Source organism: Cebidichthys violaceus, unplaced genomic scaffold, assembly GCF_023349555.1.
Source record: "Cebidichthys violaceus isolate CVI_PGR_0920_01 unplaced genomic scaffold, fCebVio1.0.p SCAF_4, whole genome shotgun sequence".
Taxonomy (NCBI): Eukaryota; Metazoa; Chordata; class Actinopteri; order Perciformes; family Stichaeidae; genus Cebidichthys; species Cebidichthys violaceus.
Genome location: NW_027176594.1, coordinates 18,729,469 through 18,744,928, shown reverse-complemented (window position 1 = coordinate 18,744,928; position 15,460 = coordinate 18,729,469). Strand labels below are relative to the sequence as shown.

The window sequence follows — 15,460 nt, the reverse complement described above, 5'->3', positions numbered from 1 at the left end:
AGGCAATTACTGACTTCGAAGCTGGATCCTCCGCAAGATGAAGAAGATGAGGATGGCAATGAGGACTATGGCGATGCCCGCACCAATCACCATCCCCACCATCTGAGGAGACCAGAGGAAAAGAGAGGAGAAGGGTTGATGTGTGTACGAGCTTAAAGTCTGCAGAAAATTATATTTACGTGTACGTTATTTGTGTTTAAAAAGTATCACTTCATTATTTAATTTGCATGCTCTCCAAATACTATCGAGCTACATTTTATTCTCCGGCTCTCTCTTTCCATGGTGAAACATGATCGGCATGGCACTGGCACAATTCACTCACCATGCTCGTCTGTAGTTCCTCCTCCACAAGTGTCTTGATGTTATCAAACCCGTCCTAATGTAAGAGAAACAAAAAAAAACAACCGAAGAAATTACTAATCCAAACAAAAAAACGACCAAAACTTCCACAGGCAGAGTGCTAGTTGCTTAGTAGCATACCCAACGGCTAACCGCCTGCAGCATATTGAGCCCGACACACTGAGTGGGCCTGAAGGTTTCACTTCCACTGAAGTGTAATGGAATGTGCGAATAAGAGATTTGCCCCGGAGGCAGGAATGTCTGACTGACTATGAGCGCCCGGGAAACGAAAAAGGAGGAGAATATGAACATCTCAGCTGACCCGTTTCCATGCTTGTACCTTTCCAAGTGTTAAAACCACTCGCAGCTTCCTCCCTCTGCTCCCTACGTTCTGACGGAAGGATTCCCGACGTGAAGCTGTTGGGCTCACAGGCTACAAACCCAGGCTGGATGGCGAAATGCAGCCCAGGTGGGTGACGTTTTTCCCCCCCATGAAGGTATCTAAACAAACCGGTAACTGCATTGAGCACGCAGGTCCTACAGACAATGTAAGCCCATGGGGCTGACAACATGAGATAATGAAAAACTGATGGAGCTGGACTTTGGGCGAAGCCGAGGAGCACGATAAGCAACTAAGCATGAAAGAAGCCAAGAAGATAAAGGGGAGAGCCGAAAATGGCTTAGTTCTAAATCATGTGCATTGCCTATCAAAAACAAGCGGCTAAACAGAGGAAGAATAATCGTAGAAAGCGGAGTAGTTTTTCCTTTTGGCTCGATCTGACTTTTATTCTTTAATTAAGTTCAACACCGACCTAAGAGCTTCTTCACACAACCAAACAAGACGGTCCGTGCAGGGAGTGGAGATCCTGTGGCCAAGATAAGCCTGTTTGTTTTACTGTGTGTGTGTGTGTGTGTGTGTGTGTGTGTGTGTGTGTGTGTGTGTGTGTGTGTGTGTGTGTGTGTGTGTGTGTGTGTGTGTGTGTGTGTGTGTATATATTTGGCTACCTTGTGATCAGATACAGCATTGCAAGAGCAACACTAACATGTTTTTCTTAACATGGCTGTTTTCAGCAAATGAGCCTACATGTCTGTTATCAGTGGGTATTGATTAGTGTGTGTGTGTGTGTGTGTGTGTGTGTGTGAGGGGCTAATGGTTATTTGGCAGTAGAAGGCCTAAGCAGAACACTGGGGATATTGACAGACGGGTGAGTGCATATAGGCCGGATGTGCACACAGAAATATGCCTTAGTAGGCGCATTGGAGTTTGGAAATAAAAGTGTGTAAAGTGAACACGTGGGAGCAAATTTACAGTCGAAAGTGGTTTATCATTATAAAATAAATAAAGCCAGTGAGCAAACCGACCTCGCTGGTGACGTCTCCCTGGACCTCTTGTTCCGAGGTACTCTGTCCCATTGTAACCCTGTTTCTTCATAGGGATGGTCCATCAACGGCCACTGGAAACAAAGACAGACGAGCATGCTAAAACAGGACGGTTTCATGGAGGACATTTGGACACATCACAGTAGGAAAAGCACAGGAGAATGGTTGAAGGTCTGCTGCCGAAACGGTGGATCAAAAAGGGGGAAAACGCGCAAACGTTCACACTTGCACAAACGCGTAGAGAAATCGAAATCTTTTTCCTGATGCATCCGTGGACAGATGCCGCCGTACTTGTACGAACTCGACACCCACAAACATCCATTCACTCCTCGGGACTCAGCAGAGATTCTTTAAGGCCGCTGCCCAACGTCTGGCTTTTTTAAAAAAAAAGGCCTTTCTCGTTTACGGTGAAACTACACACCGACCTCAGCAGCACGGTTTGTGCTCTTATTAAGAAAATGTGTTTTTGGAACAATGGACACAGACAAAACAGCAAATTGTTCCAAGCTACGGCAAACCAAAGGGAAACGTAAATACGAAGCTGTTGGCGCAAAGACTTACGGGGCAGAAGACTTGAAAGTCCCCGTTATTCTTTACAATGATTATCAAACTTAATCTCCCCTAAAAAAAATAAATCTGTTTAACTGAGTCCTAGAATCAGAGAGGGATCAAATAATTACATCCTACTGGGACAGGCTTTGTCTCTGACACACACACACACACACACACACACACACACACACACACACACACACACACACACACACACACACAGCAGGGTATCCAGATGGTAACCCCTTCCCCTCTTTTTATCCATCCATCCACTTCCCCAGAGGATGATCTTCTTACTGTCCCAATTAGTTGGCACCACGTCTACAACAGTGACAACATTTAAGGCAGCATAACAAAAAAATGCAACATTCGTGGCCATAGTTTTCTATACAATTTCTTCAGCATGTCAATTTGTGTACTTTCATGCGTGAGTGATTGCAGTCGTGACGGACAGGTTTTCACCTTTATACAGCTTAATGGCTTTGCGAGAAAATGTTGTTTTTGAAATAAGCTGAAATGCCTGTACCTTTAAGAAAACAAGCTATTGTTGTGTTAATGAAATGGAGTTTTTTTTGCTTGTGTTTTACACACTGCACGTACAATTATCACTGTTTCCTCCACCCACTCAGCTAAACAATACCCCTACATAGAAACAGAAACTTCTACATATTGGAACATTTGACCTATACCCAGCTTGCTCCTTTTTACAGTCGTATAACCAAGCACAAAACGCTCGGATCACTGAGCTACTACAATAATTGAAGCAATAATTGAAGCAATACTGATGCAACGGTTCCCAAAGTTCATCCAGGTCGGCTACATACCAGTTCCCTGCCCACATCTGCCAGAACTGGACTGATTCAGCTGACACGGGCCTATGTGCTGTAGCCGGGACAACAAGCTTCATTCACCGTCTGTGGACAAATAAGCAGCTACGCTAGCTTAGCTCACCGAGGTCCAACGATGTCTGTACTCTGAAAGTGAGGCTGGAGGGAAAAACAAGCTGGCTATATAAAAAAAAAAAACCACACTCCATGTTTGCTGAGGGCATGCAAAGCAGGCTACGAGCGCTAGCATGGAGAACCCTATAAACAAGCAAGCGTCTCATGGCCAAAAGTGAGAGACTATGAGAGAAAAGACATTAACATATCCACAGAATAGACTACAAACAGCCCTCTTGTTTTGTGTACCAAGTATTTATCTAAAAGGATGTTTGAATGTTGATATTGGTCGATCAAGATATTAAAAAATAATGGTTGTGATATGAGGTGATGCAACTGGTTCAGATTTACTCTACTCTAGTTGAATACTGCTAAAACAAAAGTTAAAATGTTTTTTTTTTTTTTTTTTATTTGCTAATGTTTAGTCAAAGGATCGATTAATCGATCGACAGAAAAATAATCAACCTTAGTTGAATATACTTTAAACATTAGGCTAATATAAATAATACAAATGTCATTCCCAGAACAATTTCTAACAAGTCCAAAGTTATGTTTTGTTTTGTTTGACCAGAAGTCCAAAACCCAAAGAAAGCAGAAAATCATCTCATTTGAAGCAGATAATGTTTAGTGTTTTTTTTTACTATTTTTGCTTAAAAAAAAAAGACTGAAACTTTTAATCAATTCTGTCAATCGAGTAAGCGATTAATTGACTAAATGCTTCAGGTCTAATCTTTTTAATAACAATATGTTTTGTGCTTATTAACATATCTGCCAATGATACCAGCAATGTCCCCAACTATTAACCAGCCTACACATGAAGTAACAACGCAGACTGACATCAGCTGCGTCTTTCATCCGATGCGTTTGCTGCTTGAATCTATAACATCAGTGGCTGGGAGAGAGACACGGTGGCTGAACTGCTGCATGGATGAAATTCAATCAGTGGAAGCTTTGAGGAGCCAGTGTCGTGTTACAGGAAGTAGCCCTGTGCGTCACAAACAAACCACAAAACGCACAGTTTCAAGGCCATGAAGTCTCACATGAGAATGGTCAGACTCACGCCCATATTCTAATGACATTGTGTGACTTAATCCTCCAATATTTATATTTTAATATATGCAGTAAGAGGGTTTTCATTTTAAACAGTGAATGGAAATGGAAATATAATGATCTCGTAATACTCATCAAGTTATGGAAATTGTGTGTATGACACCTTCACCTGACCCGATCTTTCAGAGCGGGACAATCACCACCGGCCAAATGTCAGCAGATTTTGGCTGCGGTTGGACTTTTCATTTATTGCTCTTTGTCAGATAGCCAGGCACACTCTGCAAATCGTTTTCTATTCTGAAAATTGCCGGTTCAAAAGTTAAAAAACAACTTAGCTTGTGGGGTTTTTGGACGTCACTGCGGTCACTAAAGCGCTGTGAAACATGTCTTACTCTCGTCTCTTTCAACAAAACTTTCGTCACTCCGGATTAAAAAACGCTCCAACTACCAAAACGTGTTGCTACACATCACACTTTGCTTCTGATCCCCTCTCTCCTTGACTCTACACGCCACCATGTGTGGTAATAACTGTAAGAAAAAGCACAGGCCTGCTACCCTCTAGAGACGAGACAGTAGCCAACCTCTTGCCTCCGAGCAGTGCCTCCCTCCATGCAGGCCTATTCCCATTGTTCTCGATAAACAATGAAGCCACTGTTGACTCCACTGTCCAGGGGGCAGACCTGGGCCGACTAATAACACATCCTCGTCTGTTTTCACCGAACACAATACGCCTCTCTCTGGGCCATGAGAGTCACAATAACTGGCCTGTAAGGAGGATGTGTTTGAACACACATTCAGAAGATGCATGGCTGGAAAATGTCAGACACAAGGTGGAGAAGAAGAAAAACTTCTTCCCTGATGATTTCACAGTGGGAGAAGACAAACCTCAGAAAACCATGTCTTTGAATGTGCTGCTGTCCACATTTACTCCAACTGCTTTACACACACACACACACACACACACACACACACACACACACACACACGCTGGAATCACCTTTGACCCTGGAAGTCAAGCCAAAACTGATTACTTCACTTCACACGTTAACTCTATAGAGACATGTCTTGAAGTTGTAAGTAAACAAACGTAAAGCTCAAACACAAGCGGCTGCAAAGTACTGACCAAGGTGAACTCAGAGGTTGACGTCAGCTCATATTTCCCTCCGGCCAAAATAGTTTTGCATAATTTGCGCCCACGGAGGAGTTGCCTTACCGACCTGTCGTAAATCCTCCGGTGGGATTGTTCAGTCGAGTGGTAAACACGTCGAGAAGGCGGGCAACCCCGCTTCACAGAATACCAAAAAAAAAGTGGACTGTCCTTTCAATAAACCTCGAGCTCGTACGAGATGTAGCTGATGCACACAAGTAGTGATTGTTTTGACGCAGTGCTGCACCGTTAGCTGAGCTAGCTAACAGGCACGTGAAGTCTATAGGATACTGTGGCTGACCGACGTCAGACATAGTAAGGCCTTGTTGTTTATGACCACACGAGACTAAATGAGTGATTACCACTCGGTGAAAACGTCATCCATCCATAACGTAATCCCTGCGGCTAACGTTGTCACTGGATAACGTTAGCTAGCATCCGATGCTACTAATGGCAGTAAACTGTGGTCACGTGGAATTAAAACAACTCCAAGACGTCATTAACGTTGAAACGAAAATTCATTTTTGCTGCATTATTTTTGATGCCTTTTTGACCTCAGACGGAGCTCCACCGTGTTTGACACAGTTGCACGGATGGCCCGGGTTTCCATCGTTACTCGTTACTGACCAACGCTAAATGAGAAGTCTCAGTAAATCACTGAACCGTGAGCTGAAACCTGTCAACGTGAAACCGTGTCATTGAATAATAGACAAGATATTAAAGAAGGCATTCACCTGAGCTGATGTTCTCCCGTCAATCGTCTCTGACTGTCAAATAACATACAACGGAAATCGTCTCTGACGAAGCCCCTCCTATTAAATTTACGCCAGCATTTTTGGCCAATCAGCAGCCGAGACGCTGAAAAATGGACCAATCAAAATGCAGAACTGGAATGCATGGGCTCTATCTCACCCACATATATGTAAATAAATAGTGGGCGTCCAATGATTGTTGAGGGACACAACCAGTCGATCCATGATTGGATGGTTTCAGGATGATTGACATGACATTAACCTACAACGGAAGATTCAATTTCGAGGGTTTCAACCGGACTTCGACACGGACCCAATTAAGTATTAGCATATTAGCTTACATTTATAAGTATTACAATGCAAGCTACTATGCAAGTTTAGCTTTATTATTGACTACAATGAATAGACTGATAGCATCACTTCCATTAGTTACTGCACCTCAACACTGCTGCTAATTGAATCAGGAAACGTCTCACATGTCAATGAGATTGCTTAATGCCCACAGAAGAAAATTCGCCCTGGTGCCACAGCTACTTCGTATCATACAGTGGTTACAGATATCAAATGGGGAGTAGATTAACGACGTTAGAGTGAATGTCAAAATGTAAAGCTTTATTGCAACACCGCCCCCTGGTGGGCTACAATATCACATGCTGCCTTTGGTCTCAGATCAACATCTGAAAACAAAATGTGTATCAAATAATGAGACCATCGCAAGATTTCTCTATACAATACATAAACTTTATTGTGAGGTGAGTTTCAGGTAAAAGGATTACAGTTCCGCGATGGGCTTGTGCGGCCAGTAGGGGTATTTGACCTTGTCCAGCTTGGTCTCAGGGAAGGTGTTGTTGAGATCCTCGATGGTCATCTGGTCGAAGGGGATCATGTTCTTGAATTTATCCAGCTGAGACAAAACGTGAAAAGAACAGGTTATAAATACAGTTTTCCCACAAAGACGTCCGTGAGGTGTTTTACTACCACAGCTAGTCTCACCTCTTGCTCATACTGAGCGATGCGGGCAATAGATCCTTCTATGTAGGCTGATGCACTTTTATTCTGGTAGAGAAAAGTGAAACTATTACATCTGACAATATAAAATGACAACAACATGACAAATCTCTGTTACTATTTTACAATTATTACTCCAAAAATTCCAGTTGTGGCTTCTTTGCTTTAATTAAAAATGTCTGTTTTAGTGTTGAGTGAATTTCATGATTGATGAACTATCGCCAATCTATTTGCGCATATTAAATTAACCGCATTGTTTTATATTCTAATTCTAAGACATTTTACAACGGTACAGTAAAGCTGAAACTCAGGCAACATGGATTTGTTCGATGCGTCTTCACTTACAGATTCAGCCTCCTGTGCGGTGATGGCGCTCGTCTGTGTGTCAGTCGGCTCGGGGATCTGCAGGGCTTTGAACTGTGTGCAGAAGGAACATTCATCATTTACCACTGTAACACAAACCAACAAACGCTGAACAAACTATGTAGCGAATTTCTGACTCAACTGCGCCACCACCAGCTAGTAGTAATAAACTAAGATTTAGATTCTACATACAACTCCGATGTATTCATGCTCCTTTGAATTCTCCATAAAATTTGGATCCTGATAGACATTATCTGGAAAATGTCTCAGCACAGCTGGACGCAACCATAAAAATATACCAACTACAACTAAAGTGAAAGTTGCCATGTGGCGTCAGAACAGATTGGACCTTTTCCTGGGAACACTGGTTCATTCAACGGGAACGGGTCACGAGCATTACTCAGTCAAGTAAAGCTCACCTTCTTCTCAAACTCTTCAACCATCCCGGCTTTGGCCACTGTGCTCCTGTAGAGGCTCCAGTCGATGGCTGCAGGAGCCTCTGGCAGTGAGGTCAGTCTGGTGTAAAACGGAGAAGACGGAGTTTAACGGACGACTATGAAGCTTAAGTGAGCAAACTTAAAAAAAAATAATAATAATTAAAAAAAAAAGGACATCAAAGAATAAAATCGGTACAAAAAGTCAAAAGAACAAGCAAATGTGTTAGAAACTTAATAGCGATATAAAGTGAGCGAGACAAATACTGTAGTAAGAGCACAGTTCTTCCAGGAGACCAATCAATAAGCATTATGTGTTTAAGCCTTCTGTGGGTTAAACACTCGATCAGTTTGACCAAACTATTTATAACAAGTTTTCACTCAAACTGCCAAGAACCAAATACTAGATTCAGCCCCGATCTGAAAATACAAAAAGTAACTACAACACATGAGGACCTGCCCACTGTAAATAAACAGGTGCTAGTGTGAACATTATCTTTTATGTATTTACAAGTGATCGTCTTTCCAGCACTTTGTAAAGCTTCTCAGCCAGGTGGACACTTAAGATATGCAGCACTGCATGTGTCCCTCTCTCATTGCACGACAGACCACAGCAGACTCCTTTGAAAATTGTCCGAGATTAATGTTTTGCAAGAAAACACACCTATTAATATTCAATTGTTTGTTGTGTTCTCTCACAATGAATGAACTTCAGCACTATATGACCATGTTGACTTTAGCCGACTTTCAGCAGATTTCTAAAGTCTGTTGTTGTGAAACTAACTTTGCAGCGATGGCATCACTGCGAGTCTTCAGCGCGTTGAACATGCCCCTCTGGTTGGGTGGGACGCGCTCAGCAAACGCCAGCCAGTCGATGGATTTCAGGGCTACACGGCGGCCTGCCATCCTGCTTGTCTGAAAGGCGAGACGGAAATCTTGTTGAGTCCAATCAACAAAAAACATCACAACAATCCAGGCTACATGTGGCTGGAAAACAAAAGTGTGTACATACAATATTTTCTGATTATATATACACTTAGTTGCCAGGTTATGGAGGTAAACCTGGCTCATACTAATAGTATGACATTAAAAATAGTATGACAGTATATTATTAAAATGTTACAATATTACAGAGATCATAAAATGAATATGCATAAGATAAGACTACGTAAAATATTATTGACAAGATGTCAAGTTGCTAATGAATCGGATTGTGTTGTAATAATATTTCACCCCATTTTTAATCAATGAGGATAGTGGAAAAACTCGCTATTTTATAAAATGTGCTATACAATATTACAAAAAAAGCACAAATACGGCATGAAGTTGAATCAACACCCCTCTAACTCAGTTTCAACAAAAGCTAAACAGTTTAAATGTGACGTTATTTTTGCTAGATTAGTCTCAGCTCGGTGGAAAATGTCACCTTGATGAATGAAGTGCAGCCTAGCTGCAGTCTAAACTGACAAACATACATTTAATGTGCACTGCGACGCCATGTCGTAATGCAGTTACACATTTGTGCGTCAACTTCACTTTTAATGATTGACTTCAGGGTGAAACACCTTTAAGTTTGTGTTAAACAAGCAGACAAGTGGCGTCAACGTTAGCGCTGAGACATTATTGTCTTCAGGTTAAAGCAGGCCTGAGCAGCTAACATAACCAATAAAGACTGTAGGACAGCTGGTCCTAAATGGTTATGCATATATTGAATAACTAACAGAAAAGAAGAGATGGTGGAAACACATTTTGGACAAGAGGCAATCAATGACACCAGGCCCTTGACATTTTGTTCAGCTCAAGACCGCTGCGAGGCAAGCTAACGGTAGCTAGCTCCGTTAGCTTGCTAGCCAAGGTCAGCGAAGTCTCTCAGTAACGCCGGTTTTCTCACAAAAACACCGCGCGAACGTTACGTGTACTGCTGAATCTCATGCACAACAATACGTGGATGAGCTGCACAAATAGCTATTTAAATAGGTTTTCATTCGATGTTCTGTCATTCAGCAAGCCGCTAATGTACTCACCTCGCTGTACAGAGTGTAGTCTGTGACGGGTTGAGCAGCGGAAGTGCATTTTCTTCTTCAGCACCAGCAGCAGCAGCGAGCCCGCTACCGCCCTCTGCCGGACGGACAGAGTACAAACAGCGAGTCATACTGCCATGTTCGTCGAAAGCTCCAACTAAATGATTACATGTACATCTTTACGTAAGTGCTTTAATGGGGACATCATTAAAATATTCCACGCAATGAACTGTAAGTCGTGTTCCTGTGATTTTATTTAGCCGTTGAAGGGGATACACGATCGTTTTGTTGGAGAAGTGTGATAAGAATGACAGACCATCAACATGAATGTTGAACTTTTGTTTTATAACCTGAGTTATTGTTTCATAAAGGCACGAGAACTAACGGTTAACACACTGGTACGCTGTAGAGTGACAGTGTAATTGGTTACATTAAGTGAACCAGAAAGCAGGCTAATTAAAAACGTTTAACTTTCAGCTGCACCCTTTAAAACTAATACTGCTTTTGAACATCCGCATCTATATATAGAGAGAGAAAGAGACCAGGAAAGATATGAAAATAAAATAAAAAAATATATAAATAAATATATTTGTATTTCCCCGTCAATTATATCGAGCTGATGATCTGTTTTTATTTTTTGCTTAATTTTAAAAATGTATCAGAAATGATTAGGGGCCATAGTAACAATATAACTTATACGCAGGTGAATATTGAAAATCGGCCCCTTGAGGTGCGCAGCCACATTTTCCCATTTTAAAGCTGTCTTATTGCAAGTATTTACTACTGGATACGATGTATGTGTTTAGTCTTCCATGTGCCGCAATGCAAATATCTTTTTTAGGAAATGACAATGAAATGACGAAATGTGATTTCGTTTACAAACGTTTCATTGAAACGTGCAAAGAAGACATAAAGATGTGTTAAGATATTACACATCCTTATTACATTGACAGAACAGGGGTTTAACTGATGTCGTTGTAGCTCATTTTGAAATCTCCTTGACAATGTTTCTCCAAGATGTTCAATTTAGATTATGGTCAATAGTAATAGATTATGCCATTTTGAATAAAATGTATGCAAATTAAATGATATTGGGGGGGAAAAAATATTATTATTGGCCCATTTTCAAATTAGATAAAATTCAGAATTATGTGGGAAGGCAATTTTTTTATTTTTTTTGGCAACAGTGATGGAGGTTTGGCATGATTGCATTGCTTTCATTAGAAATTGCATTCATAAATAACAATGATCTCATCTAAGTCTGTGTTATTGACAAAGTCATATTTCTTGGAGTAGTGAATATAAACTCCTCCATAAATTCATCTGACTCTACTATAAGTATTACATAATATAAATAAATACAACAGTGAAAAGGGTTGTACAACGAGTCAGCCACTTTGAGGATTTGTATAATGTTTATTTACTAAAATCAGTTTTTACAAGTAACTGAACATTTGGATAGAGTGATGTATGTACACAGTACAGATACAAAGATATTCAATAAATACCACATTTCCTGCCGCTCTTCAAGCGAGGCTGCAGGGCTTTATGAACACTACACATTGTATTTACATTTACAGCAAACTTCCTCAAAGAAAATCTATCATCACTCCCATAAAGGCCACGCTGTGAGAGTAAAAAAAAAGAATATCTAATACACGTGTTTTTCTAAAATATAATTTTTGCTCCATACAAAAATGTAGAAATCGCGATGCTGTAAAGGAAATACAAACATTCAAACAGCAACTCTGGCAAACTGCAGTTTTACCAGAAACAGTCGATGCTGAATGAGGAGAAATACTTCAAGTGATACACCGGTCTTAAGGCACTGGCATCATTTAAGTACTTTTCTGTTGCTTTCGAACCTCCGCTACAGTAGATCATCGCCTTCATGTCTGGACACACTTTGATTGTCCACGTTCACAAACTGCGGAGCACGGTGGAAGCACTGGAGTGAGATATTTAAGGCATGTTGGTTAAAAACCTGACATTACATTTTGGAGTATCGCCTCAGCAATTTAGGCCTGTGGATCCACAACCCATAGTCTTAAAACGAGGAGAGCAGGTGAACTCGCTCAGGCCCATTACGCACACAATTACATATCAAAATGTGTCCCGAAATTAATTCTCTAAACTCCGAATATAAAACTGTGTCCGAGGGTGAAGAAAACGCATCATCCTCGTTTATAAGTGTTTCGCGACCAAGAAAGGAGACATTCTTTTTTTTCTCTTAAAACCATCCACATACACACGCAGCACTACTAAGACAAATAGTACATCCCATAAGTGACGGGTCCGCCGAACAGTCCTGGGACCGGCAGACTGGGCCTCGGGAAGGCGTTTGACGGGCCCCATGTTGGAGAGTGCATGTGCGCTCCGAGGGGGAGCGGCAGCGCGAAGGCGGGCAGCATGGGCTTGGAGGCCAGTTTATACTTTTCCAGCTCGGCCTCCTGCAGTCTCTTGGCTTTGGCCCTCCTGTTCTGAAACCAGATTTTGACCTGAGTCTCCGTCAGGTTGAGCGAGTTGGAGAACTCGGCTCTCTCGGCGATGGAGAGGTACTGCTTCTGGCGAAACTTGCGCTCCAGCGCCAGCAGCTGGGAGGTAGTGAAGGGCGTGCGAGGTTTCCTGTTGTTTTTGTGTTTCCTTAAAGTACACTGATTTGGACTTGAGCTCCCTGTTAGAGAACAAGCAACAAAGGGAAGATTAAATTGACGCTTAATTGTCAGGTGAGCACGTCAATATTAAATGCATGCCGCAGGTAAAAAGATATCAATAAACACGTTCTATTATTTGTTGATGAAAAATGTATAGCCTCTAAATCAATATGGGTCAAAAACTGATCACATCCACTCGTGCAAACGTTAATCTTAAAGTTGAATCCCGCTATCACCCTTTAATATTTGCTTGCATATATATCATAAGTAAATATAAAATATATTAAGAATTATATAAGAATATAAGAAAAAAACTGAATCTGACAAAGAACCAAGAATGTGCTTCACACGCTCATACGACACATTACCATAATCTATCTGCAGTTTGTAAGACACAACAAAAGGAATAATGCAAGAAGGAAATGCAGTCTGTAGGGCTGCAGGGGCAACATCAATATGACTGACACAACGAGAGAATGATCATTTATTGTATCTGTTGCCAAACCGTTTTTACTTTGCAGCCCTGACTATCGACAGTAGAAGATGACTCATTTAAAAAAATAAATAAATGTATACTTGAGTTTGCAAAACTCTGAGAACAGCAGAAGGACGGACTTACGAGGCGGAGTAGAAAAGGAGGACGTCTGGTACCAAGTGCTCTGCTCTTTCTCACTGAACTGCGGGCTGTCCTCGCTGGAACTGCTGGAAACACCCTGCGAGCTCTCCGCGGAAACCTTGCTCTCCGCGTAAAGAGTCCTTGGAGAGAACTGCACGCCTTGCCCGGCCGCGGGTTTCGGCAGGGCCACGGCTACATCTGTGGGGGGATAGGAAGTCCGACAGGTGGTCTTCTTGGAAATCAACGACTCGACGCTAAACGCGAGGCTGCTCCGCTGGGGTTTGTATCCTTTCTCAGTGGTCATGTCTTTAGGCTGCGGATCCTCGCCCTCCGTATCCGTCTCCTCACTCTGATGAAGCTGTTTGGCGTCCTGGGACGGCGACCCCTGCACAGGATTCATCGTGACACGAGGGGATGGGGCCATGCACCTCCGTGTGGCCCGTTAGGAGGAATGGAGTCGCCGAGGTGTACAGTATCCAATATGCGTCTCTGCGCTGTCAGCGGTGCCCAGTAGCCTTTACGCGCTGCACGGGGTAGTCTATAAAAGGACAAGAGCTGTCCCCCCTCCGCGCTCCCGCCAATCAGCTCGTCGCTTTGGCCTCGTGACGTCTGCAAATGCGGGTCTGATTGGCCCGCTGGCCCTCCAAGGGGAGATCAAGAGGCCTTTGAAAGGAAGGAGAAGTTAATCATACAGACCCCATGCGGCGCGGGGCTATTGATGGCCCTCACAAAGTAGCTTAGACCAATTTTAGCGCAATTAACCAGTGGGGAGGATCTCTCTTGACCATTTACATCCATTAGCCGGGCTCTCCATCGGTACTGTTCGTTGAATTATTCTCCTACTGTAAAGCTGAGCAGGAACTAAAGAGTCACATGTCAATATCAAAGCGATACTTTTATCAAAGGAGAAGCGGGGGGGGGGGGAAAGCAAACAGTAAAATGTTTTCAGTCAACTGATTCAAATATAATAAGCATGCAGGATTAGATTTGTAGATAAGTATTCTAATCAAGTGACTGGGAATTTTTTTTTTAAAGTAAAACAATTCAGAATCAAATAAGACCTTTTCTTATTTGATTCTGAATTGTTTTACTTTAAACCGGGATGGAAATTGATTAGGAATGACTGTTGGTCACACAGCATTACAGCAATTTAAGGCCTGTCATGAGCTCCTCTCGCTTCACAATGGCCTCAGTTGAGAAGCAACAGGCGTTTTCTTTCTCCAGGTCATACTATTTAATAAGCCAGACAAGTTGTGTTTTGCGAGGCGCCAGGCTCGGCAGGATCAAAAAGGAAGATACCTCGGGGAGGAAAAAAAGGCAACGGTTAACTCCACTTAACCAATTGTCCTCCGAATATTTCATAGTCCGCTGCGTGGAGCTGGGAGGAAGCAGCCGCTGACAGTTAACTGTTTCACGTCTAGTGTCAAACTGACGAGGGTGGGGTTTCATTCATTTCGACTATGTTTTATTAAAACGATGACGACGGCAGCAGCGATGCAAAACCTTCATCGTCATCGAGTTCATCACGACACCATCATGGACTTTGCATCAGGTGACAAGTCCGTGTTGTTAAGTCTAAAAAAAAAGTATTCAACTAAATCAATTGTATGTGAAATTATTGGAAAGAAAACTTTTTTTATTATATAGTAGTTATAGTATATAGTATAGTATTTGCAGAATACTTCACGTTCATTACGTTACTATTCAGATCCGTTGTTGCTAAGTTGAAGTATATCAATACGACAGTGTGAAAGTAATCGATTACAAATAAATGTCCTGCATTCAAAATTTCACTTGAGTCGAAAGTACCAAAGTTAATCAGCAAAATGTACTTAAAGTATTAAAAGTAAAAGTACTGATTATGTACTCATATTCATGTGATCATTACATCATGTTCACAGTTGATTTAAAACGTGTCCCGTGTTTTTACTGTATAGCTGGTTGAAGTGGAATTTATTCCGTCTACTTTATATATTGGACAATTAAAGCATGAATCAATCCTATTTTAGAGGCTGATCACATGTTTTGTATAAATAAAGTCTCAACACATAAAGTAACAAGTAAGATGCATGTAGTGGACTTAAAGGTATAGCATCTGCTTGTGTAGTGAAGTAGATGAATAAAGTTGTCGTAATCCATTTAGTTCTTCTTCATCCCATAATAATGATGTCCCTTCAAGAAGCGAAATGTAATCTCACCTAAA

The 15,460-nt window shown here is 41.8% G+C and overlaps 3 protein-coding genes across 6 annotated transcripts in view; all 3 read right to left on the bottom strand.

Annotated features, from left to right (window-relative positions):
- pnpla6 (patatin-like phospholipase domain containing 6) overlaps positions 1-6,195 on the bottom strand; it is a 28,675-nt gene extending 22,480 nt beyond the window's left edge. For 2 of the 4 annotated variants that reach the window (XM_068726579.1, XM_068726576.1), the window contains exons 1-4: positions 6,144-6,195; positions 1,702-1,793; positions 323-376; positions 15-102 (exon numbers count right to left, since the gene is read on the bottom strand). In XM_068726579.1, the coding sequence (XP_068582680.1) occupies positions 15-102; positions 323-376; positions 1,702-1,752 (193 nt within the window). In that variant the 5' untranslated portion in view covers positions 1,753-1,793; positions 6,144-6,195. Of the gene's footprint in view, positions 1-14; positions 103-322; positions 377-1,701; positions 1,794-3,095; positions 3,354-5,479; positions 5,512-6,143 lie in introns of those variants that run through there. The other 2 variants (XM_068726577.1, XM_068726578.1) reach the window with 2 other exon arrangements.
- Positions 6,196-6,880: 685 nt separating this feature from the next.
- atp5pd (ATP synthase peripheral stalk subunit d) lies at positions 6,881-10,046 on the bottom strand. Its single transcript, XM_068727678.1, has 6 exons — positions 9,991-10,046; positions 8,751-8,881; positions 7,952-8,048; positions 7,515-7,586; positions 7,155-7,217; positions 6,881-7,065 (listed from the first exon to the last, which is right to left on the bottom strand). The coding sequence occupies exons 2-6, from the start codon at positions 8,870-8,872 to the stop codon at positions 6,934-6,936; spliced, it is 486 nt and encodes a 161-aa protein (XP_068583779.1). The 5' UTR covers positions 8,873-8,881; positions 9,991-10,046; the 3' UTR covers positions 6,881-6,933.
- Positions 10,047-11,433: 1,387 nt separating this feature from the next.
- On the bottom strand, positions 11,434-13,747 carry LOC137885048 (homeobox protein MSH-C-like). The gene is made up of 2 exons (XM_068727181.1): positions 13,261-13,747; positions 11,434-12,661 (listed from the first exon to the last, which is right to left on the bottom strand). Exons 1-2 carry the CDS (start codon positions 13,679-13,681, stop codon positions 12,249-12,251), a joined length of 834 nt encoding a protein of 277 aa, XP_068583282.1. The 5' UTR covers positions 13,682-13,747; the 3' UTR covers positions 11,434-12,248.
- Positions 13,748-15,460: the final 1,713 nt, after the last annotated feature.

Coding starts and splice junctions, on each gene's coding strand:
- atp5pd (XM_068727678.1), bottom strand. CDS start 8,872: ATGGCAGGCCGCCGTGTAGCCCTGAAATCCATCGACTGGCTGGCGTTT. Junction 7,587..7,951: donor TTGAAGAGTTTGAGAAGAAG/GTGAGCTTTACT, acceptor TTCTGCACACAG/TTCAAAGCCCTGCAGATCCC. Junction 7,066..7,154: donor TCGCTCAGTATGAGCAAGAG/GTGAGACTAGCT, acceptor GTTTTGTCTCAG/CTGGATAAATTCAAGAACAT.
- LOC137885048 (XM_068727181.1), bottom strand. CDS start 13,681: ATGGCCCCATCCCCTCGTGTCACGATGAATCCTGTGCAGGGGTCGCCG. Junction 12,662..13,260: donor CTCCTTTTCTACTCCGCCTC/GTAAGTCCGTCC, acceptor GTTCTCTAACAG/GGAGCTCAAGTCCAAATCAG.